We start from the raw sequence: 24858 nt of genomic DNA, 5'->3' as shown, positions 1-24858 counted from the left end.
TTTTTTTCTTCTCTGTTGGCTACATGTGGGCCAGAGGGCCTCCCAGGCAGATTAGACCTCTAGTCCACGTCTAGGGCAAAGTCATTATAGGAAAAGGTGACTCAGTCTTTGAGTAGATATGAAAAGCCACTATAATAATTTGTTTAAATACCTAGACCTGTGTTTGATTTAAATATAGTATGCAAACTGGCACTGTCAGGGGGCCTGTGTGTGGGTGAGGTGGAGCTGGTCAGGTATTCTTCCAAGACCATAGTGATGATGAGAAGCAGCAGCATACCTAGAGACAACTCATCTTTGATTTGTCCAGATGCTAATGGTTCACTTCTTGCTTTGAGGTGTCTCACATTCATTTCTTTGCATTCCCTGTGCATAGCCATTGTGTGGTTTTCCGGGTTCTAATGACCACATCTTGCCTTTTCTCCCAGAGCTGTGCCATATACAGTTGCGAAGATTAATTGAAAACAAAGCAACAAACAAACAAACAAAAAACCTTTTTATCATGTCATTTCCCAGTAGTCTCATAATAAAGTGTATATTCCTCTGGTTTATTATTGAATGTCCTCAGTAATTTCTATCCAGGTTCTCTTCCTCCAGGAACCTTTATTTCATCCAAAGGATCTATTATTGGCTGTTAACTAACGTTTCATTTTTCCTGCCTCTGTGCTTTTGTTCCTGCTGTTTCTCCCTTTTGGAATTTTTTCACCCTTCTATTCACATACAGCTCTTCCATTAAATCTTTTCAGATCAATCCTGCCTACACTGATCTGACCCACCTTTGAACTCTGCTGACTTGTCAGCTAAGTCCACACCAGCCTTCTGGCAATTAATCACATACAGCCTTGTGAATTTATCTTTATTCTGAGTGCTGAATCTTGCTTTTTCATTTTATCTCTCTCTCTCTCTCTTTCTCTCTCTACTTCTCTCTACTGTTGTGTGTGAATGGCTGTGTACAGCTAGATAAGAGGTCTATGGGAATAAAAATCTGTCTTATATATCTTTAGAATAGATGACCTCATTGGTGCTTCATGACATAATTTTTTTGTTGTTGTTGTTTTTGAGACGGAGTTTCGCTCTTGTTACTCAGGCTGGAGTGCAATGGCGCGATCTCGGCTCACCGCAACCTCCGTCTCCTGGGTTCAAGCAATTCTCCTGCCTCAGCCTTCTGAGTAGCTGGGATTACAGGCACGTGCCACCATGCCCAGCTAATTTTTTGTATCTTTAGTAGAGACGGAGTTTCACCATGTTGACCAGGATGGTCTCGATCTCTTGACCTCGTGATCCACCCACCTCAGCCTCCCAAAGTGCTGGGATTACAGGCTTGAGCCACCGCGCCCGGCCGACATAATTATTACTTAGGAATTCTCACTGAAGATTTTTTTTTTTTTTGCTTATTTTTTTTAAATTGCATTTTAGATTTTGGGGTACATGTGAAGAACATGCAAGATTGTTGCATAGGTACACACATGGCAGTGTGATTTGCTGCCTTCCTTCCCCTCACCTGTATCTGTCATTTCTCCCCATGCTATCTCTCCCCAACTCCCCACCCCCATCCCTTCCGAATTTCCCCCCAACGGACCCCAGTGTGTAGTACTCCCCTTCCCGTGTCCATGTGTTCTCATTGTTCAACACCTGCCTATGAGTGAGAACATGCGGTGTTTGATTTTCTGCTCTTGTGTCAGTTTACTGAGAATGATGGTTTCCAGGTTCATCCATGTCCCTACAAAGGACACGAACTCATCGTTTTAGATGGCTGCGTCATATTCCATGGTGTATATGTACCATATTTTCCCTGTCCAGTCTATCATCAATGGGCATTTGGGTTGGTTCCACGTCTTTGCTATTGTAAACAGTGCTGCAATGAACATTCGTGTGCATGTGTCCTTATAGTAGAATGATTTATAATCCTTGGGATATATACCCAGTACTGGGATTTCTGGGTCAAATGGGATTTCTATTTTTAGGTCATTGAGGAATTGCCACACTGTCTTCCACAATGGTTGAACTAATTTGCACTCCCACCAACAGTGTAAAAGTGTTCCTATTTCTCCACATCCTCTCCAGCATCTGTTGTCTCCAGATTTTTTAATGATCGCCAGCCATTCTAACTGGTGTGAGATGGTATCTCAATGCAGTTTTGATTTGCATTTCTCTAATGACCAGTGATGATGAGTATTTTTGCATATGTTTGTTGACCTCCTGTATGTCCTCTTTTGTAAAGTGTCTGTTCATATCCTTTGCCCACTTTTGATTGGGCTTGTTTGTTTTTTTCTTGTAGATCTGTTTTAGTTCTTTGTAAATTCTGGATATCAGCCCCTTATCAGATGGGTAGACTGCAAAAATTTTTTCCCATTGTGTTGGTTGCTGATTCACTCTAATGACTGTTTCTTTTGCCGTGCAGGAGCTGTGGAGTTTGATTAGGTCCCGTTTGTCTATTTTGGCTTTTGTTGCCAATGCTTTTGGCGTTTTGGTCATGAAGTCCTTGCCTACGCCTATGTCCTGAATGGTTTTGCCTAGATTTTCTTCTAGGGTTTTATGGTGTTAGGTCTTATGTTTAAGTCTTTAATCCATCTGGAATTAACTTTAGTGTAAGGTGTCAGGAAGGGATCCAGTTTCTGCTTTCTGCACATGGCTAGCCAGTTTTCCCCAACACCATTTATTAAACAGGGAATCCTTTCCCCATTGCTTGTTTCTGTCAGGTTTGTCAAAGATTGGATGGTTGTAGATATGTTGTGTTTCCCCCGAGGCCTCTGTTCTGTTCAATTGGTCTATGTCTCTGTTTTGGTACCAGTACCATGCTGTTTTGATTACTGTAACCTTGTAGTATAGTTTGAAGTCTGGTAGTGTGATGCCTCCCGCTTTGTTCTTTTTGCTTAGAATTGACGTGGCTATGCGGGCTCTCTTTTGGTTCCATATGAAGTTTAAGGCGTTTTTTTCCAGTTCTGTGAAGAAGGTCATTGGTAGCTTGATGGGAATAGCATTGAATCTGTAAATTACTTTGGGCAGTATGGCCATTTTCACAATGTTGATTCTTCCTAACCATGAACATGGAATGTTTCTCCATCTGTTTGTGTCCTCTCTTATTTCGTTGAGCAGTGGCTTGTAGTTCTCCTTGAAGAGGTCCTTTATGTTCCTTGTTAGTTGTATTCCTAGGTATTTTATTCTCTTTGTAGCAATTTCTCACTGAGGATCTTAATTTGCATGCTGATGTTTCTGTGCTGCTGTGCAAATTTTGAACATCTGGGAATCCTAGCTTTCTCAATACTAATAGAAACAACAACAGTATACCCAAGGAGTGAGAGCTAGGAAGACATCTGAAATGGACTTAAAGGGCTTTCTTTTGAATAACTCAAAACTGTTCTATAAAGCCAAAGTAGGTAGATTCTAATGCTGATCTCCTCTGAGTTTAATGAGTATTCAGAAATCAAGGATTTAGGGAAAATTAAATGAACTTTGCTTGATGTGCTTTTTCTGCATGCCCACATTTTTTTTTTGAGACTGAGTTTCTCTCTCGTTACCCAGGCTGGAGTGCAATGGCGCGATCTCGGCTCACCGCAACCTCCGCCTCCTGGGTTCAGGCAATTCTCCTGCCTCAGCCTCCTGAGTAGCTGGGATTACAGGCACGCGCCACCATGCCCAGCTAATTTTTTGTATTTTTAGTAGAGAAGGGGTTTCACCATGTTGACCAGGATGGTCTCGATCTCTTGACCTTGCGATCCACCCGTCTCGGCCTCCCAAAGTGCTGGGATTACAGGCTTGAGCCACCGCGCCCGGCAACATCTTGCCTTTTCTAGCCTTTCTAATCTATCACGGCAGTGTGGCTTTCCCTAGACTTACTCTTCCTCCAACCACATTCTTAACCCCATATTCAGAGGGAGCCTGGAGAACCGGGCTGCCATAGACATGAAAGGGCTCAGTAATATTGTTTGTTTGTTTGTTTTGAGATGGAGTCTCCCTCTATTACACAGCCTGGAGTGGAGTGGTGTGATCTTGGCTCACTGTAATCTCCCATTTCCCAGGTTCAAGTGATTCTCCTGCCTCGGCCTCCTGGGTAGCTAGAATTACAGACATGAGCCACCACACCCAGCTCTAGTAGTACAGTTTAGTGCTCAAGTCGGCTCTGGAGTTCAGATTTCACCTTGTCCCTATGAGCTGCATGTTCTTAGGCAAGTTAACTTTTTAAGTCTGCAGTTTCTTCTTCTGTAAAATGAGGATAATGATAGAACCTACCTCATAGAGTTATACAGAGAATGAAATGATAGTCCACATAAAATGTTTAGGCTATTGCAAGCACATTATAGGATTGAAAATAGTCAAGATATGGCATACAGCTTACAAACAACATGCTGAGATTTAAAAAACAAAACAAACTCTTGATCTCCAATCACTATGCCTTTAAAACAGCACAAAGAATTCTCTATACTCCATGTCTTGTTTTTCAAGCCCATGCTCTTGCATTCTCTCTAATTATGCGTCAGCCCCCTCCATTCCACTACAGCTGCTTTTTTCAAAGTCACCAATGACCTCCATGTTGCTAAGTTTAAGACTTAATTCTTAGATCAACTCCCCTGACCTATCAGGCAGCGTTGGGCACAGCTGATTTCTCCCTCCTCTGTAAGACATTTTCCACATGTTCCACAGCCTCCAGAACACCCCACCCTCCTGGTTTTACTCCTGCCTCACTGGCTACTTTCTTGTCCTCTCATCTTCCTGCTTCTGGCTTAGTCCTTGCTCTTTGTCTTTATCCGTATCCACGCCCCTTGCTGATCTCACCCAGCCTCATGGCTACCAACCCTGTCTCTCCTCTGACAGCTCCCCAATTATCTCCAGCTCACCAGCACTTTCTCCCCTGAGCTCCAGACTTGATGGCAAGCTGCTATTCAATTTCTCCACTCAGGCACCAAATGGGCATCTTAAACATGTCTAAAACTAAACTCCTGTGTTCCCTCCCCCAATCCTGTTCCTCTTATATTCTTCTGCATCTCAGAAACTCCATCCTAACACCTGAATTATCCTTGACTCTTTTTTCATATCCTGTGCACTGTCTGTCAGCAAATCATATTGGCCCTTCTAGCAAAACATATCCAGAATCTGATCACTTCTAACAACCATTCGGACCACCCTACTTCTTTTTTTGAGACGGAGTTTCGCTCTTGTTACCCAGGCTGGAGTGCAATGGTGCGATCTCGGCTCACCGCAACCTCCGCCTCCTGGGTTTAGGCAATACTTCTGCCTCAGCCTCCTGAGTAGCTGGGATTACAGGCATGTGCCACCACGTCCAGCTAATTTTTGTATTTTTAGTAGAGACGGGGTTTCACCATGTTGACCAGGATGGTCTCGATCTCTTGACCTCGTGATCCACCCGCCTCGGCCTCCCAAAGTGCTGGGATTACAGGAGTGAGCCACCGCACCCGGCCGGGACCACCCTACTTCTAAACCACCAACATCCCTCACCTGGAATAGTGCTGTAGCCTCCCAACCAGTATTCCTGTTTCCACTTGCCCTCAATATAGAAACCAGAATGATTTTTTAAAATATAAGCCAGATTGAATCACTCTGGCTCAGAGTCTTCTAGTGGGTTTTCACTCCAGGTAAAAGCCAGAGGCATAACACTGGCCCACCACAAGCTTGTTGACCCAGCTCCTGGCTGCTTTTCTGACTTTCCTTCTTATTGGTCCCCCTGGCTTACTCCATGAGTAGCATTGGGATCTTTGTGTTTGCTTTTCTGCCTAGAATGCCCTTTGCCAGATGGCATCACCACCACCACCATGACTTGGCTCACGTCATGTCGTGAGACTGTCCCTGACCAACTGGTCAACCTGCACCCCCTCTTCCAACGCCAGCATTCCCTAATCACTTTCCCTACTTTATGTTTTGATGTAGCACTTCTCACCACCTGTCATACTCTTCATTTTGCTTATTTTGTTGTTATAGTCCATTATATGTATTTCCCACCAGAATGTAAACTCCATGAAGGCAGGAGTGTCTGTCTTCTGCCCACTCCTCTAGCCATAGTACCTGGGATGGTGCTTCATACATTAAAAACTGAGTGAATGTTTGGCTTTCTTGCTGTTCTTGAGAGGGTTTGCTGGACTGGGGTCTACAGCTGGCCTGGACATTCTGCCCTGCCCCCTAGCTTCCTGAGGATGGAGCTGTCTCACTCCCGGGTTGGTGGCCTGCCTTCACTGCCTCTGACATGGCTGTGTCTGTCCCTTTTCCTCAGATGCATACTCTCATTCCTCAAGCGAGAATGGAGGCAAATCCGAGTCCGTGGCCAACCTGCAGGCCCAGCCCTCCCTGAACTCCATCCACAGTTCCCCGGGTCCCAAGCGCTCCACCAACACCCTTAAGAAGTGGCTGACAAGTCCTGTACGCCGCCTCAACAGCGGGAAAGCAGACGGAAACATCAAAAAGCAGAAGAAAGTTCGCGATGGTCGGAAGAGCTTTGACCTGGGATCTCCCAAGCCTGGGGATGAGACAACCCCTCAGGGAGACAGCGCTGATGAGGTACTTACACAGGGCCCGAGCCGTCCGTCAGGAGGGCATTCTGACCTGTCTCCTTCCTCGGGGCTTTTTGTCTCCATCCCTACACAGGATGAAATGGTAGAACTTCTTTATTTTCTCACTTAAAAGAGCAGCGCGCACTGTGTGATTTTGTTTTTGTGTGTTGGGGGTAGTAATACTCTTTCTCCCATGACCTAGGCCATCTCAAGTCTCCACTAGTGTGTTATCTTGAGACTAAGTGATTTGGATTCTTTTCTATTCTTAACGACATTGGCCAGTTTGATTTATGGCCAATCCAGAGACTATCGCCTAGGATGTGCAGCAGATAGAAAGTATTTGCCAGATCAGGAGGTAGGACCTGGGCCTGAGGGGAGTCATTTGGTCATCAGTTCCCTTCCTCTTCTAAGGACTACATTAAAACCAGCTAGGCCTGTTTAGATTTAGAATAAAAGAATGAAGATCATTTCCCGTTGAACACAGGACTGGCGCTGGGCGATTATAGCTGTTTTCAAGTCTCTTGAGTAGTGCCGCACTTCAAAACAAACAGACCATTCAAGGTTACTCCAGATAACCATGATGAACAGATGAAGATTACAATAGGCAGGTTTCAGCTCAAAAAAGAACTTTAATCAGGGAGTCAGTGAGTGATAAAATTGGCCTTCCTGAAAACTAATGAACAGGAACACCCACACTGGAAGGTTTGAGAGACCATAGCCAGAGTTAGGCTGGATGAAGCCGAGATTCTGTAACCAAAAGACAGTGGATATGTTTTGGTTGGGGAAGTGAGATGCCTGCTTTATTTGGCACACAATCCTGCTGTGATCACTGCTGTGGCTAAGAAATTCTTTGTGATGTATAAGTGGACTCCCTGTTGTGATTTGATGCGACCTGCCATTTCTCCCTCTGGAAATGGCAGCTGAACCTGGTGGCATTTGGGCTATGGTTTCACAGCCCAACAAAAATGTAAAAGTTAGGCTGTCTCTGACTACTTCCAGCCTTCTCTTTTCTTGCTAGTTGGTAAGACAGATAGTTTTTGTTTTTGCTTCTTTTGAGGGGTATGTGTGTGTTCTGCATTGGTGCTCGCTCTCCTTTGAAATCAGCAGGTGTATCCATGTTACAAAAGAGGAAACTGTAGATGAAACGATAGGAGTGAGTTGAGAGAGGAATTCCCCTCCTATTTTTTTTTTTTAATGTCAAGCCCAGAACCATAGGCATGTTTAGCTTGTGACACAGTAACTAATACTGCTCTTTTGTTCTAGAAGAGCAAGAAAGGTTGGGGTGAAGATGAGCCGGATGAAGAGTCACACACACCCCTCCCACCACCTATGAAGATTTTTGACAACGACCCTACGCAGGATGAAATGGTAGAACTTCTTTATTTTCTCACTTAAAAGAGCAACGTGTACTGCGTGATTTTGTTTTTTTGTGTGTGATGGGGATAGTAATACTCTTTCTCCCATGTTATCTCTTCTTCCGCATGAATCCATGGTGATATCAATTGTGTTTCTGTTTCCCCAACCCTGGAGGCCCAACTTCATACTAGGCAGTGAAGGGGGTGTGTGTGTAGAATTCTCAAGGTGGGAATCTCCTGGTGTCTGGTCCTGTTGATAAAGGGTAATGGCTCTGTCTTTGGAAGCAGCAAATCCTAAAAGGAGCAATTCCAGGTAGTTGCAGGCCACAACTATTTCGTCATGCCTGACTGTACAACCTACCTGTTAGTTGTCTTCCCTGTACTCTAACTAATGGTAGCTACCAATCACGCCCAGTGTTATTCAAATTTTGCAGTGACTATATGAGGAAAAGCTTTGTCAAAGGTGGGCAAACCTAATATGTGAAATTGCCTGACTTTGCTTTGCAAGATTCCCCAGCTCACTGGTATTCAGAGGCCCGCTGGTATTTGAAATATTGATGCCCCTGTGTCTCCAGTCACGTGGTGATCATCCCAGTTGTTCTGGAGCAGAAGTGTAGGTTAGATGTGCTTCCAGGTACTGACCCGAGGCTTGGGGCAGCTTTGTGTTCTCCGTCATTTGTCACTCAGTCTCCTTGCAGCTCTGCTTTCACATTACTGTGTTTTTCTTGCCTTATCGTTGCTGATTGTCTTAGACTCTAGACGTGGAAGCGTTGGTTTCAGGTTTTGACTGTAGAGCACTTCGCATTTGCTTTCCGGAGTGATGTTTTGTTTCAGTGGCGATGGTGGACCCCTCAGCTTGCCTAGCTGTCTCTCCAGGCTCTCCTGTGTTCTCTAGTGCTCTGCCCTGCAGTGGGACAGCCTCCTTCCAGGAGGTGGCCCAGCAAATATAAGCAGGAAACAAATCTCTGTAATACCATGGAGCAGGCATTTCAAAAAGCACCATCTGTTGATGTGTCCTTTCTGGTGACTTCTCAGTTCTTATTTTTATTCTCTCTGATTTGCATTTGATTTTTTAACCCACCGGCATTAACTGAAGTCTTCCTCTGTGCTAGGCTGAAGACAGAGTCTAGGGACTCTGAGATGTGGCAGCTGTCCTCATGATGTGACTCACCTAGTCGTAGCCCCTCCTAGGTTATGTTGGTGGCCCCCATCTTCAGGGCCAGCTCTTTGATTTTGGACTGTTGGGAAGAAACATAGTAGGAAGCCTGGGGTTCTGCCGTCCTGGATTCCTGAGGCAGAAGTGCTAGTGCTTCACCTTGAGTTGGGAATGAGACCCTGCCTATTTGTACTGTGTTTTATAAACAGCAATCGTGGCCCAGGGAGTCGGGAACCCATGTCTCACACAGCCCTCTGTCCAAGGGCCCCGCTTGCATGAGGTCACCACCCTCTCTCTCCCTAATTTCCTCAAATATAGCATGTTTACAGAAATGGATGTTACATTGTTTCTGGATAATTTTTAACTGAGAATTCTGACTTGCCCCTGTTTGTGTAGCCTTTTCCTTATCCAGAAATGGGGCAGATGGCAACAGTCTCCTTTCAGACACATGAACTCTCTTCAGTCCTGCCTGTTTGATTTCTGTATGTTTTTCTAAGTGTTTGGGAGTTGGATGAGCCTCAGAGCATCTAGCAAATGGAGTTTGATTTATTAAAACAATTTTTAAGATACTGTCAAAGGATTTTTTAAAAGTTCACCATTGTAATATCGTGCAATTGTCTTCTCCATGTTTTCTTCTAATCTTTTTCATATGCATGTATGTTTTACTTTTATAATTATAATGTGCATATGATGTGTCCAATGTTTTATTTACTACCATTCCCTAAAATCGTATTAAGTTTTTCTTCCTAGCTGTAATTTTAATAGCTGGGGAAAACTTCGCTTATTTGCTGTTGCATAATGTGTTTGATCAGCCTGCTGGAGACATCCTAACTGGGTGTTTCCGTTGTTTGCTACTATGGCTGATACTGCTACATACAGATCAATGTGTCCATGCAGAGTTTGTTCTTTTGACTTTTATCCTTGGAATAAGTTCCCAGGAGTAGGATGACTAGATCAAAAAGAGGATAACCTGATTTTCCACACAGACTTAAGCTTTTTCCTGCATCCCCCAAGAGAGGAAAAAGAATATTGTTATGTCTTCCTTAATTATAATTATTTTTCCTCCCATCTCAGAAGCAAAGACTTCAAGTAACTTAGATTAAGCAAAGACTTAAAGAGTTGCAAACACTGCATTTTTGAAACCCTTCTCTAACCTCAGGGACAAACTCGAAGGAGCCCGTGTCCCGGCCTTGGGAACACCACAGCCTTCTGCTCTGATAAGCTCGTAGTAAAAGCACACACATGCTGTGCAGGGTTAACCGTTTCTTCCCTGGTTTCTTCTCAGGTAGAAGGAAGAAAAAGCAAAACAAAAAACCACCATCCCTCAGTGAGCAGGAAGCCCCAAACCACTGACCAAATCACCACATGAGCAAGTCTTTCTTGCTTGTGCAGGGGAAGAGGGACACGGGGAGGTCCCGGAGTCGTCTCTTTTTACTATGAACGGGATAGTCCCTGGCTACCTCTGGACTCCTGCTAAAGCCTTTTTTTTTTTTTTTTTTTTTTTTTTGAGACGGAGTTTCGCTCTTGTTACCCAGGCTGGAGTGCAATGGCGCGATCTCGGCTCACCGCAACCTCCGCCTCCTGGGTTCAGGCAATTCTCCTGCCTCAGCCTCCTGAGTAGCTGGGATTACAGGCACGTGCCACCATGCCCAGCTATTTTTTTGTATTTTTAGTAGAGACGGGGTTTCACCATGTTGACCAGGATGCTCTCGATCTCTCGACCTCGTGATCCACCCGCCTCAGCCTCCCAAAGTGCTGGGATTAGAGGCTTGAGCCACCGCGCCCGGCTAAAGCCTTTTATTACTTCCTAGTGTTCCAGTTCAGGGGCCTCACCAGAGCCAGCTGTGCTTTGTGGAGGGGTAAAGGGGCATGTGGGAGAGAGGAAGAGAGGAAGAGAATATAGGGAGGAAGTATCTAGCTTGCTGGTCTCTAAGGGTCCTGCCCTAGCATTTTTGCTTGACACATAATAAAGATCTGTATCTAAGGCTATGGTAAAGCAAGGACTGTTTCCCTTTTTTGGCCACATTTGGGGCTTGGTTTATTGAATCCTTCATACCCCGAGACAGCAATGGGCAGCTGCGTAGTGGCCAAAGTCTTGTTTGCCCACAGAGCAGTAGCCCTTGCCCTGCAAGCTGTTGCTGTCAATAGGTGCAGCCCTGGCCTGTAGGCCTCCCCGGAAGTCGGTGACTTCTCCTCTCTCCTCCTTAGTAGGCGTGCCTAAGGAGAGCCTAGTCCCATCATTTGCTGCTGGCTAGATTCCTGACGAGGGGTTGGGCATGCCTGTATTATACCCACACCCATCTCCCTCTGTAATCTCTTCCCTCTAAACAGCTAAATTCTGTGTTTTCCTTTGCCTCCTGAGCTTTGGACTTTGTTTCAATTCCTGATCACTGTTCCTTATTTCCTTGTTAATCTGCTTTTCCTCTGCTGCCCGATGTCTTGCAGTCCTCCTCTTTGCTAGCAGCCCGGCAGGCTTCCACTGAAGTACCTACTGCTGCAGACCTTGTCAGTGCAATAGAAAAGTTGGTCAAAAACAAGCTGGTAAGTGGGCGTCCTGGAGGCAGTTCTGTGTGTGTCTCACCTCCACGCCGCTCCGGCCTTGCATCTATCTGCCGTTTTCTCCTTTCTACCTGTCCTCATTCCTCCTATGTGATTGTTTACAACTAATGATGGTTTCTAAAAAGTTGTACCCCAGAGTCCTTTTTGACTTTGTCTGGGAATGGGCATAGGGAATTAATAGACCATTTGGGGGTTGCAATGTTGATGAAAGTTGAAAAGTATCCAAGACAAACTTACCTCCTTGCAAGCCTGATCCAGTGGCCCACAGGCAAGTGGCATTCAGTCAGGGATTGATGTATATTTGGTTAGCTCAGAAGCAAGTATGTTGTGATGCTGAGACACAGAACACACTGACTGGATCTTTGAAAGCACCAGAAGATTTTATCTGAGGACCTCAAGTAGCCTTCCAGCTTGCAAAATCTTACAAAAGTAGACTGTTGATTATAAAGGGGAATGGGCAAATGTGTGTGGATACCTCACCACAATAAATTCAGAGAGCCAGTGTCTAGCCCATAGGGGGAAACGGAACATAAGCCACTGGCAGCCTGTCTAGCCTGTGATGGTCTTATGGACCCATCAGCCAGTTGGAGGGCCAGGTGATAAGTCTGAGCAGGTTTGGGGTTTTGGCCTGATGCTGGTGAAAGAGCCCCCTTCTGGATAGCTCATTAGGATAGAGCTGTTCCTCCACTCTTGTGTTTTTACATTTGAGTGTATCACCCCAGGATGACCATTGGAAGCGTTTTCCTTCCTTTCACTCTCATCCGTATCACCCATTTGGCTTTCCCTCCAGTTCTCATTAGGCTAAATGTCTGTGCTTCTGCCAGGCTTCTATTGGGCAGTCTTATTAATTACTTGGCCCACGGACTGGAGGGAAGTGATGGGTGCTGTCTAGGGAAAGCTACCTAATAATTTTGACTACAGTAACTCCCTTTTCAGATATCTCAGCATATGATGTATAAATGAGGTTAATACATATGATTTTATTCTTTTCCTGCTAAATTTTCCTTTCTAATTAAAAAAAAAAAAAAACCCTGCTGTTTCAAGTAACTAGTGTCAAACTCTTGAAGGTTGTCCATTTTCCTTCCATCTCTCCCTTTCCTACCAGCAGGAATTAAGCACTCTTGTGGGTACTACATTGACTTTTCAAAGACCCCTCTCTGACTACTCACTTATTCTCCCTCCCTCTCCACACCAACCCTTATACCCTCTTCATTTTCCCAATGCTATATTTAATTTTTTTCTTGAAGTCATCCTTTTTTTCTTTCTTTCTTTCTTTCTTTCTTTTTTTTTTTTTTTTGGCATTTTTTTCTTTTACCATCTGGGCCTGGGCCTTGACTTCATTCCTGGACTATTGCAGTAGCCACTGCTTGCTCTTTCCCCACCCAGTCTGTCTTCACCACCCACTGGTCTTCCGTAAGCACTACTTATTGCCCCCCTCTTGTCTATATAAGTAGTGGTCTCCAATGTGGGGGTGCCCTTGGGTACATAGGACAACTTATTGGGGTATGGGAAGAAAATATTACAGCCTCTTTATATCATTTTAAAATCGTTTCATGTATGTTTTATTATGTATATAATAGTACAGCAGCATAGATGTAGAATTTATAAATAAGTTACATGCTTTGGGGTACATGAACAAAGTTATGTTCAATGACAGGGATGTATAATCAAAGTTTGAGAATCACTGGCCTATACATAAAGTCCACACTTACCTAATATTCTGATATTTTTGTAGCCTGTTCTCCAGCCTACCTTTCCAGCATCTAGTTCTTTATCTGGTTGGTGAACTCTGCTCCAAATAAATTGTTTTCTTTGCTATCCCCAAACTCACACATGGCTTTCTTCCTTCCAAGTTTTTGTTAACCTGGCCCCACTTCTCTGGAACGTTTTTCCTCTTATGTTAGCTTACCTAGAATATAATGATCATTCAGGGTCCTACTCAGATCTCTTCTCTACAAGTGCTCCTCTGACCAGACCAGCCCAAATTTCCACTGTAATCCCATGGTAATTACTAAAGCCACATGCTGCCTGGGACAGCTTTTAAGTAGCCCTGTGGCATAATTTGTTAAAATATCTTAATATTTTCCTTTTACCTCCCTAGCTAGATGGTAAGTCATTTAGGATATTATTCTTTTGCTCTATTAATTTAAAAAAGTATTTTACACTTAGTGGATTTTTCATGAATACTTGTTTCCAAAGTCTATTTTTATATTATGGATTACCTTTTGCCAACTACTACTGCTAACCTTTGCACTGCTGACGGTCTCTGGGCCTCTAATTTGTGTTATCAACGGTATTAAACATGGTTAGGTATTAAACATGTAAATACATTAAGCAAAGACATAGAGAAGTCCCATCAAAGCAAATTTTCTAGAGAAGAAGGGATGAGGGATGGCATTGGTATTGATTGGCTTGATTACAGGCTCTCAATAAATGTCTGTGGAATGAATGTCCTTTCTATGGTGAGTTTGCCATAATGAAGGATTTAACTTCTTCCAGCAATAACTACTCTTGAGGACTTACAGTAAGCCCAGAATTAGAGATATCTTTGGCTTAACATGTAAAACCAAGCTCACGTCACAGAAAGGAAAAAGGGAGCAGTGGTTTGGTTTCTTAGAATCTTCCTACCAAAATTTGATTCTTGGTCCTTTTTACCGCTTTCTTCCCTTCCCATATGGGACAGCAATGTAACAATACTAGATTGAGAATATCTCAGCCATGCTCAGGAGCACTAAGTTGCATTTTCACCTTCAAGACTCTTAGTCCTATTCCTTATCAGTTCTTCAGTTTAGAAGAAAAGACCCATAGCCCATAAAAGCTCTTGAGTATTTATTTGACTAAGTACAACTTCCTGATAGCTGCTAAGACAGCTAGTTTTATCACAGGCTTGGTTAATGAAAGTACAATGTGAAGATGAAGAAAAGCAATAGTATTCAAAGGTATTCAGACCACACACATCATGAGCTGTGTGTGAATAATGTATTATATTCTCTTTTTTTTTTAGACAGTCTTACGCTGTCACCGAGGCTTGGGTACAGTGGCATGATCTTGGCTCTCTGCAACCTCTGCCTCCCAGGTTCAAATGATTCTCGTGCCTCAGCCTCCTGGGTAGCTGGGATTACAGGCGCACACCACCACACCTGGCTAAATTTTGTATTTTTAGTAGACACGAGGTTTCACCATGTTGGCCAGGCTTTTCTCAAACTTCTAACCTCAGTGATCTGCTGGCCTAGGCCTCCCAAAAAGTGCTAGGATTACAGGCGTGAGCCACCATGCCTGACCAATGTAGTCTATTCTAAATTCAACCTTTTACAGTGTTCTTGAACAAACTTGAGGGGCCCAGAAGAGGTAACCAGACCATGTGGTCTGGACATTAATGGGCCCTTCTGCGATCTTGCCACCAGCCTTGGTCTTTAATCAGTGCTTCTGTTTATCAAGAAAGGATGCACCCCCAACCTCCCAGATAGAACTAACATACTTTTCTGGGTTTTGCATTAAGGTATTATCTTTAAGCCCAGAATAGGGTCCCCCCTGCTTTCTCTGTGTGATTTTTAATAGTTTTTTTTCTAGACCTGTAGACTGTTGCTGCTGGCAGTGAGTGTGTAAGAAATCGGAAGACCTAGGATTTAGTCCTGCCTCTGCTACTTACTGTATAGTCCTGAGAAAATTGTTTAGTCTACTTGGTGTTCTCTTTTACCTCTCTTATTATTGATGATGATTCTGTCTACCTAAATCTAATCCCAAGAGAGTTATAATGATAATTGAGTAGGCGTGAATGGGCTTTGTAAACTGATAATCAACCATCTGCAAATGTTAGTTCTTAGCCACCTCAACTGCCATGTGAAGGACCGGAAAAGAAAACTGTGTCATTCTTATCTCCTGTAGTCTGGTATGAAGCTGGGCACATGGAAACTTAGTATTTGCCAGTGATGATTGGTTGGGTGTGACCAAGCGTGGTAGCTCATGCCTGTAATCCCAGCAATTTAGGAGGCCAAAGCGGGGTGGGGAGGGGGGTCATGAGGTCAGAAGTTCGAGACCAGCCTGACCAACATGGTGAAACCCTGTCTCTACTAAAAATACAAAAATTAGCTGGTTGTGGTGGCACACGCCTGTAATACCAGCTACTCAGAAGGCTGAGGCAGGAGAATCACTTGAACCCAGGAGGCAGAGGTTTCAGTGAGCTGAGATCACACCACTGAACTCCAACCTGGGTGACAGAGCAAGACTCTGTCTCAAAAAAAAAAAAGAAAAAAAACTGGCTGGGTGAATATTTCCGGGTAATAGGGTAATAGCTTAATAGTCTATACGATTTGGTTTTATTCCCCAAGTTCAAGAAACAAGAACTTCCTGGCCATGTGAGAATTTAGTGTATCTCTAAACTGAAGTCTGGAGCCCCAGAATTCTACCATCTTCCTGGCATGAAAGACTAGGCCTCTAGAAAGAGAGCCCTTCTCTGAGCTCTTGTCATCAGGTGGCATACCAGCATAGTTCACTGGGCCCAGGATGGCCCCAGTGGATGCTGGCTAATAATCCTCTGCCTTTAGGGAAGAGGCTGGTCAGGAATGAGCTCTCGTTTAGTCTACTTTGTGGCCTGGAACCCTGAGAATGTGTCCTACTTGCTTCAGCATGACTTCCCACCCTCTGGTTCTCCTGTTCTGATACCAAAAGCTCCTCCTTGGGTCAGCCTTGTGGATCATGGAAGAACATGGCCATGGCCAAAGCCAGGCTGTGTTTGTGTGTGTGCTTTGCTCTCCTTTAGAAGAATTAACTTGTTTTGTTAATAGCCAGGTGGAGCTAGCAAAAGTTCAGAATCCAGATGGTAGAAAATAATGGGCCCATCATATCCATTGCAGAGGTGTATGTTTCTGGGGACTGGGTTATTCTAGCATTCTTCTGTGGAAGAGATTCTTGAGGGTCTTGCAATAAGGTAAAAGTTTAGATTTCCACCTTTTTTTTTTTTATGGAGGCAGGGTCTCACTATGTTGTCCAGGCTGGTCTCAAATTCCTGGTCTCAAGCAGTCCTCCTGCACTGGCCTCCCAAAGTGCTAGGATTACAGGTGGTGAGCCACTATGCACAGCCTCCACAAAAATTTTTTTAACCTAGTAACAAACCCTGAAAGGTCACTGGCCTTGAAAATCCAGACTTCAGCTTTTCAACTCTGTATTCTCTCTATACCCACCACCGGTTTGCCTAGGAATGACTTAGATCTAATGCTTTTTGTCTAGAGAATATTACATAAGGTTTTAGATGTTGTTGTTCAGTTTTTTGGGGATAGGATCTCGTTCCGTCGCCCAGACTGAAGTGCAGTGGCTTGATCTTGGCTCATTGCAGCCTTGATCTCCCAGACTCAAGCAGTCCTTTCACTTCAACCTCTTGAGTAGCTGGGGCTATGGACATGTCCTGCCATGTCCAGCTGATTTTTTTATATTTTTTATTTTTAGCAGAGACGAGGTCTCGCTTTGTTGCCTAGGTTGGTGTTGAACCTGAGCTCAAGTAATCCTCCTGCTTCAGCCTCCCACAGTGCCAGCCACAGCCGTATGTTATTTTTTATATAAATTTTATTGTCTATATTTGAGGCTTACAACATGATGTTAAGGGATACACCCAGATGGTAGAATGGTTACTGTAGTGAAGCAAATGAACATATCTGTCATCTCACATAGTTACTTTTTTACATGTGTGTGACAAGAGTAGCTAAAATTTAGATTTTAATTAGTTAAATAAAATTTTGGTGGAAGTCTAAATTAGTACCTAAAAAGTAGCTAAATCTACTTATTTAACAAAAATTCCAAATACAATTTTATTAGTGATAAACCTCATGTAGATTATGTCTCTAGACCTGTTCATGCTGCAGATTTGCTGCTTTGTATCCTTTGACCTACATGTCCCAGTTTCCTAGCTGCCTTCTCCACCTTGCTGGTAACTACTCTTTTATTCTCTATTTGGATATTGTTTTTGTATATTTTGAACTTAAAAAAAAATATTCCACATATGAATGGGATCATACAATATATTTCTTTCTGTATCTGGCTTATTTCACACAGCATAATGTCCTTCAGGTCCATCTGTGTTGTGACAAATGGCAGGATCGCCTTTTTTTTTTTTTTTTTTTTTTTAATAGTTTAAGTTCTGAAATACATGTACGGAACCTGTAGATTTGTTATCTAGGTATACACATGTCATGGTGGTTTGCTGCACCCATCCACCTGTCATCTACATTAGGTGTTTCTCCTAATGCTATCTTTCCCCTACCCCCCAACCCCCCAACAGGCCCCAGTGTGTGTGATATTCCCCTCCCTGCATCTATGTGTTCTCATTGTTCAACCCCCACTTATGAGTGAGAACATGTGGTGTTTGGTTTTCTGTTCCTGTGCTAGTTTGCTGAGAATGATGATTTCCAACTTCATCTGTGTCCCTGCAAAGGACATGACCTCATCCTTTTTTATGGCTGCATAGTATTCCATGGGGTATATGTGCCACATTTTCTTTATCCAGTCTATCACTGATGGGCATTTGAATTGGTTCCAAATCTTTGCTATTGCAAATAGTGCTGCAGTAAACATACGTGTGCATGTGTCCTTATAGTAGAATGATTTATAATCCTTTGGTATATACCCAGTGATGGGACTGCTGGGTCAAATGATATATCTGGTTCTAGATCCTTGAAGAATTGCCACACTGTCTTCCACAATGGTTGAACTAATTTACACTTCCACCAACAGTGTAAAAAGCATTCCTATTTCTCCATATTCTCTCCAGCATCTGTTGTTTCCCGACTTTTTAATGATTGCCATTCTAACTGGCGTGAGATGGTATCCCATTGTGGTTTTGATTTGCATTTATCTAGTGACCAATGATGATGAGCTTTTTTTCATATGTTTATTGGCTGCATAAACGTCTTCTTTTGAGAAGTATCTGTTTATATCCTTTGCCCACTTTTGGGGGATTATTTTTTTCTTGTAAATTTGTTTAAGTTCTTTGTAGACTCTGGATATTAGCCCTTTGTCAGATGGACACATTGCAAAAATTTTTTGCCATTCCTTAGGTTGACTGTTCACTCTGATGGTAGTTTCCTTTGCTGTGCAGAAGCTCTTTGGTTTAATTAGATCGCATTTGTCATTTTTGGCTTTTGTTGGCATTGCTTTTGGTGCTTTAGTCATGAAGTCTTTGCCCATGCCTATGACCTGAATGGTATTGCCAGGTTTTCCTCTAGGGTTTTTATGGTTTTAGGTCTTATGTTTAAGTCTTTAATTCATCTTGAGTTAAGTTTTGTATAAGGTATAAGGAAGGGGTCCAGTTTCAGTTTTCTGCATATGGCTAGCCAGTTTTCCCAATACCATTTATTAAATAGGTGTTTCCATATTATACTATTGTAAATAATATTGCAATGAACATGCAGGTGCAGATATTTTAAGAAGAGCTGGCCGGGTGTGGTGGCTCACGCCTGTAATCCAAGCACTTTGGAGGCCAAGGCGGGCAGATCACCTGAGGTCAGGAGTTCAAGACCAGCCTGACCAACATGGTGAAACCCCATCTTGAAAAAAAGAAAAAAATATATTTAAAAAAAAAAAGGCCGGGCGCGGTGGCTCAAGCCTGTAATCCCAGCACTTTGAGAGGCCGAGGCGGGTGGCTCACGAGGTCAAGAGATCGAGACCATCCTGGTCAATATGGTGAAACCCCATCTCTACTAAAAATACAAAAAATTAGCTGGGCATGGTGGCACATGCCTGTAATCCGAGCTACTCAGGAGGCTGAGGCAGGAGAATTGCCTGAACCCAGGAGGCGGAGGTTGCGGTGAGCCGAGATCGCGCCATTGCACTCCAGCCTGGGTAACAAGAGCAAAACTCCGTCTCAGAAAAAAAAAAAAAAAAAAAAGGGCCGGGTGCGGTGGCTCACACCTATAATCCCAGCACTTTGGGAGGCCGAGGCGGATAGATCACGAGGTCAAGAGATGGAGACCATCCTGGTCAACATAGTGAAACCTCGTCTCTACTAAAAATACAAAAAATTAGCTGGGCATGGTGGCGTGTGCCTGTGATCCCAGCTACTCAGGAGGCCGAGGCAGGAGAATTGCCTGAACCCAGGAGGCGGAGGTTGCGGTGAGCCGAGATCACACCATTGCACTCCAGCCTGGGTAACAGGAGCGAAACTCCATCTTAAAAAAAAAAAAAAAAAAGAAGAGCTGACTTCATTACCTTTGTGTCTATACCCAGAAGAGGGATTATTGGGTCATATGATAATTCTATTCTTAATTGATTTGGGAACCTCCATTCTGTTTTCCAAAATGTCAACACAAATCTACATTCCCACCAATGTGTACTAGGGTTCACTTTTCTCACACCCTTGCCAACATTTGTTATCTCTTACTTTGGGTTTTTATTTTTTTGCTGCCTCCCCGTCAGGGAATCAAACCCCAATCTCTTATTCTTTTTATAGTAGCCATCCTAACAGTTGTAATGTGCAAATTTTTGTCAAAGAGGAGCAGCTAAGGGGTGATGGGTTGGTGTGGTAGGTGGTATTGGACCAGCCAGCTTCCCCATTGTCTCATCACATGAGCTTTGATCTCTTCCCAAGAGTTACATAGCATATTTAATAAATTCCTGGAGTCCTCCTGTGCACCAGGCTTTGAGATCAAACACAGTTTTCCTTATATGGAGCTTGCAGCGTCTAGGGTTAATGCTCAAAATTCTCTCCTCCCTGGACTGTTGGCAATCATTTTCTCTCAGATCTTAGTCTGACATCTCTCTGTGTGACCCCTAGAGGGATCTTTCTTTTCTTTTCTTTCTTTCTTTTTTTTCTTTTTTTTTTTTTTTTCTTTTTTTGGAGACAGACTTGCTGTGTCGCCTAGTCTGGAGTGCAGTGGTATGATCTCGCCCCACTGCAACCTCCACCTCCCAGGTTTAAGTGATTTTCTTGCCTCAGCCTCCCGAGTAGCTGCGACTACAGGCATGTGTCACCACATTCAGCTAATTTTTGTATTTTTAGTAGAGACGGGGTTTCATGCTGTTGGCCAGGCTGGTCTCAAACTCCTGACCTCAGGTAATCCGCCTGCCTCGGCCTCCCAAAGTGTTGGGATTACAGACGTGAGCCACTGCGCCTGTATTCTTTTCCTTTTTCTTTCTTTTTTTTTTTTAATTAATAGTTCTTTTTCTGACTAATAAAAGAAACATGCTTATTCAAAAAAATTTGGAAAAATGACAAGAGTATAAACATAAATCATCATCTAGACATATTCAGTGTTGAAATTTTGGTATGTTTTCTTCTAGATCCTTTTTAAAATAGTATAGTTAATCATAGAATACTTAAAGTTTAAGTTGTATTTCTCTTTACTGTCATATCAGAGACATTGTCCCAAATTATGAAAGTTTCTTTGGAACATTAAGAATGACATTTCTAGGCTGGGCGTGGTGACTCACGTCTGTAATCCAAGCACTTTGGAGGCCAAGGCGGACGGATCACCTGAGGTTGGGAGTTCAAGACCAGCCTGACCAACATGGTGAAACCCCGTCTTAAAAAAAAAAAAAAAAAAAAAAAGACATTTCTAAGTCTTAAATCAAAACATGTCTTTTCCTGCTTACAACCCTCCCATCATTAGTCTGAGAAGGTAAAGTTTCTACTTCTTTATTTTAATTTTAATTTTAATTTTTTATTTAATGGAGATGGTGTCTCACTGTGTTCCCCAGGCTAGTTTCAAACTCCTGAGCTCAAACAATCCTCCCACCTCAGCCTCCCAAAGTGCTGGCATTAGAGGGGTAAGCCACCATTCCTGGCCAAGTCTCTACTTCTTAATGCCATGCAGACAAGGTTCATTATGATCTGATCCCTACAGACTTCTCTCGAATTCTCTTTTCACTCCTCACCTTCTCCTTTAACAACTGCTCACTCAGACTCACAGAACACACAGTTCCTTGCCAGCCCCCTTCCCTCACACTCTGTACTCTGCTCAGACCAGGCTACTGTCACCTTCCCAGGCTGCCCCATGTCATTTGCTCCTTCATCCTGTACTCACAGTGCTGTTCCTGCCTGGAATGTCCTCCCATTGGCACATCCAGTGAAATTCTTCATTTATCCTTACTCAGTTCAAGCATTCCCTCTTCCATTAAGTCTTTCCTTCTCCACCCCACCACAGAGCCGCCTGCTCCTTGTGTTCTTCCTCCATTGTCCCCTGTCTCTCTAAAACAATGCCCATTTTGTCTTAGCTTATGGAGGGCAGGGAGCTTTGTCTTATTCATCCTCATTTCTCTAGCACTTTGCAAATATTTAGCATGTAGAAGATGTTCAATAAATATTTGCCTGAATTCAAATCAGTGATTACAATACTATGTGATGAATGCTGTGCAGGGAGCCTGTAAAGAGTGTTTATAGGTGCCCAGAAGAGAGGCAGGTTATGAGTATATGATCCCAGAGCCAATGCCCAGGAAATGTGCTCATTTTAAATATGGGAATGACCTTCCTCCGTTCTTCATCACATGTTCGAATCTATTTGCATTTCTATTCCCCAACCTTGGACCGACTATGGGAACGTTTGTTGCTCCATCCCCGTATACTTTGCCTTTGTCCTCTGAGGCTGTTTGGCCCCTGAACTCCAGCTGGGGCAGATGTCCTCACTATGGCAGAAACCTGGCCACCACTGCCTGTTTTCTCTCAGGAACAGTACAGACAATTTTAGGTCAACCCTAGTTACCCTTAGGGGGAGCTCAGTATCCCAACTCTAGCATAGGTAGCTAGGTCTTCAGAGGCAATCACTCTTGAATTTTACTACAAGCACTAAAGTCAAACCCACTGTTTTAGGCAGACTACCTAGCATGTAGCTTCAGCCAAATTCTTTCTTTCTCTCATCCTTCTCTCTCACTGTCGCCATCCCAGAGAGTCCTCCCCTAGAGACAGCTTGGGCTGCTTTGCTCATAGGACAGGTCAGGTAGGAGGAGATGAAAGTATTTCCCCATTTGACATAATGGACTTCTCAGATGTTCGTTGTTCTATAGAAAGGTTGAAAGTGGATCACACAAAGCTGGATGCTCCATGGGAGTGCCTGTGGGCAGAGATGTCACCCTGGAAAGGGGCAGGAGCACAGAGGAGATCACTGAGCAGCAATCCACTAGAGGAAAACATTCATTTCTTTTAATGGCAAAGAGATGGAACTGTGAATGAATTTCAGCAACATCTAATGGTCAAGCGAGTCTATAAACCAAGACTCGTTTCCCAGGCGTTGCAGTCACCATGCTACACTGAACAGGCTGCAGAACAAAGGCTGAAACAGGACAATGGAGAGAAAGAAGTAAAAGGCATGTAATCAGATCAGTCGCAAGCTGGGCTCATCTGCCCGGAAGTCTGTCTCTGGTGATGGCACCAGGAGACATGTCATTGGAAAGCCTGCCTGTGTGCTTGGCTGTCAAGCCTCAGCACCAGACACACTCATTTCCTTAATAACAGGTTACAGATCCTGTATCTATAAATTTCCCTAAACCCTTCTTGACCTTTCCATATTTTTAGCCTATGCTGCTGCTCTGGATATAACAACGTCCACGACTGATTACTTGTTCTGTAAATACCTTTATCTGAAGTTAAATTATTTCTCTTGAGTCTGAAGACCTTGTCCTCTTAGTTCCGGTTTCTAGTGTTGGTAACAAATTCATATGTAGCCCTTGGCACATTTTGTCAGTTTGGGAGTTGGGGGGTGCAAGAAGTTTGATATCTCTTCTTAGTGTTATGTTTTTCAGATTCAAGTCTTTATATTCTCCATCTTTTCTTATACAATGGTCCATAAGGAACCTCATTTCACTTTTTATTTCTCTGGACCTTTCTTTTCTACCTCTGTTTAGCCTATGTTAAAATAGAGCAACTAAGAGCATTGTGGCAAATACTCGAAGTGCAGCTCACTGAAGGCTAGGCTGAAGCCTTTACTTCCTACTACCTTTTTGGGCTGCTCTTTTTAAGATCTTTGTGACTTTAACCTTAGAGCTAATGTTTTCAAAAACTACTAAATGAAACTGTTTCTGTTAGCAGCAGTGGCTTGTTTAGAGAGGCATCTTGTAAGAGCAGTTTAGGGCCAGGCACAATGTCTTACACCTAGAATCCCAGCACTTTGAGAGGCTGAAGTGGGAGAATCACTTGAGCCTAGGAGTTCAAGACCAGCCTGGCAATGTAATGAGACCCTGTCTTTACCAAAAACAAAACAAAACAAAACAAAACCCTGATTAGCTGGATATGGTGATGCATGCCTATCACAGCTACTCGGGAGGCTGAGGTGAGATTGCTTGAGCCTAGGAGGTCAAGGCTGCAGTGAGCCATGAGCTTGGGAGATTAAGGCTACAGTGAGCCATGATTGCATCACTGCATTCCAGCCTGGGCAATAGAATTAGACCCTCTCTCCAAATAAATAGATAAATAGATAGATAGATAGATAGATAGATAGATAGATAGATAGATAGACAGACAGACAGATACATACATGCTTGCATGCATGCATGTGTATGTACATACATACATGCATGCATACATACATACATATTCTAGCTGGATGCATTGGCTCATGCCTGTAATCTCAACACTTTAGGAGACTGAAGTGGGAGGATCACTTGAGCCCAGGAGTTCAAGACTAGCCTGGCAACAAAGTGAGACCCTGTCTCTAAAGTAAAGTAATAATAATAAGGAAGAATATAGCCTTAGATTTGTCTCTCATTATTTGTTTTACAGTTGCTCAACTTGACCTTACTCTCCAGCCTTTCTGTGTATCCACATTGCTTCTGCCAGTTTGCATAATGAAATGCTAAATGTCACTTAATAATCCTTCTTCCAAGACACTTGTAAAAGTATTAAGATTGACACTATTTTGAGTATTTTTATTGTTGGCAGTTCCATCCATGGGGCCAGGGAAAAACCAATCTCATCATCGTAAGACACTTTTAACTTTTCAAAGGGGTTGCATGGCTATTATCTCTGCCTTTTCCTTAGAAATCTGTAGAGAAGGAAGTTCTCATTTGAAAACTGAGAAAAACTGAAGCATGGAACAATTTTAGCTATTTCACATAAATCATTGAGTGACTAGCAGATCTGGGATTCAAATTTAGTTTTTTTTTTTTACTCTTAGTTCCCTCTAGAGTACCATATTCACCCTCTTCAAAACTTGTTTTCTTTTCTAACTGCATATTTGGTATAGAATTGCAATAATTAGCATTACCTCTGGCACTCTTACCTAGAGGTAGTCACTTTGACAATTTCATTATGTCTGGGAAATTGGCAGCACATAGGTGCCAAGTACATCCTGGTTGCCTGAGAAGGTGGCAACTC

The 24858-nt window shown here is 43.2% G+C and overlaps 1 protein-coding gene across 27 annotated transcripts in view; it reads left to right on the top strand.

Moving 5' to 3' along the window:
* Positions 1–24858, top strand: part of KALRN (kalirin RhoGEF kinase) — a 711287-nt gene that overhangs the window by 615253 nt on the left and 71176 nt on the right. For 14 of the 27 annotated variants that reach the window (XM_039477078.2, XM_039477077.2, XM_039477076.2 and 11 more), the window contains 3 exons: positions 6221–6504; positions 7761–7865; positions 11454–11549. In XM_039477078.2, the coding sequence (XP_039333012.2) occupies positions 6221–6504; positions 7761–7865; positions 11454–11549 (485 nt within the window). The remainder of the gene's footprint in view (positions 1–6220; positions 6505–7760; positions 7866–11453; positions 11550–24858) is intronic. The other 13 variants (XM_074404213.1, XM_039477075.2, XM_074404220.1 and 10 more) reach the window with 3 other exon arrangements.

The sequence above is a fragment of the Saimiri boliviensis genome, chromosome 8, assembly GCF_048565385.1.
Source record: "Saimiri boliviensis isolate mSaiBol1 chromosome 8, mSaiBol1.pri, whole genome shotgun sequence".
NCBI classification, from domain to species: domain Eukaryota; kingdom Metazoa; phylum Chordata; class Mammalia; order Primates; family Cebidae; genus Saimiri; species Saimiri boliviensis.
This window is presented reverse-complemented; position numbering and strand designations above follow the sequence as displayed.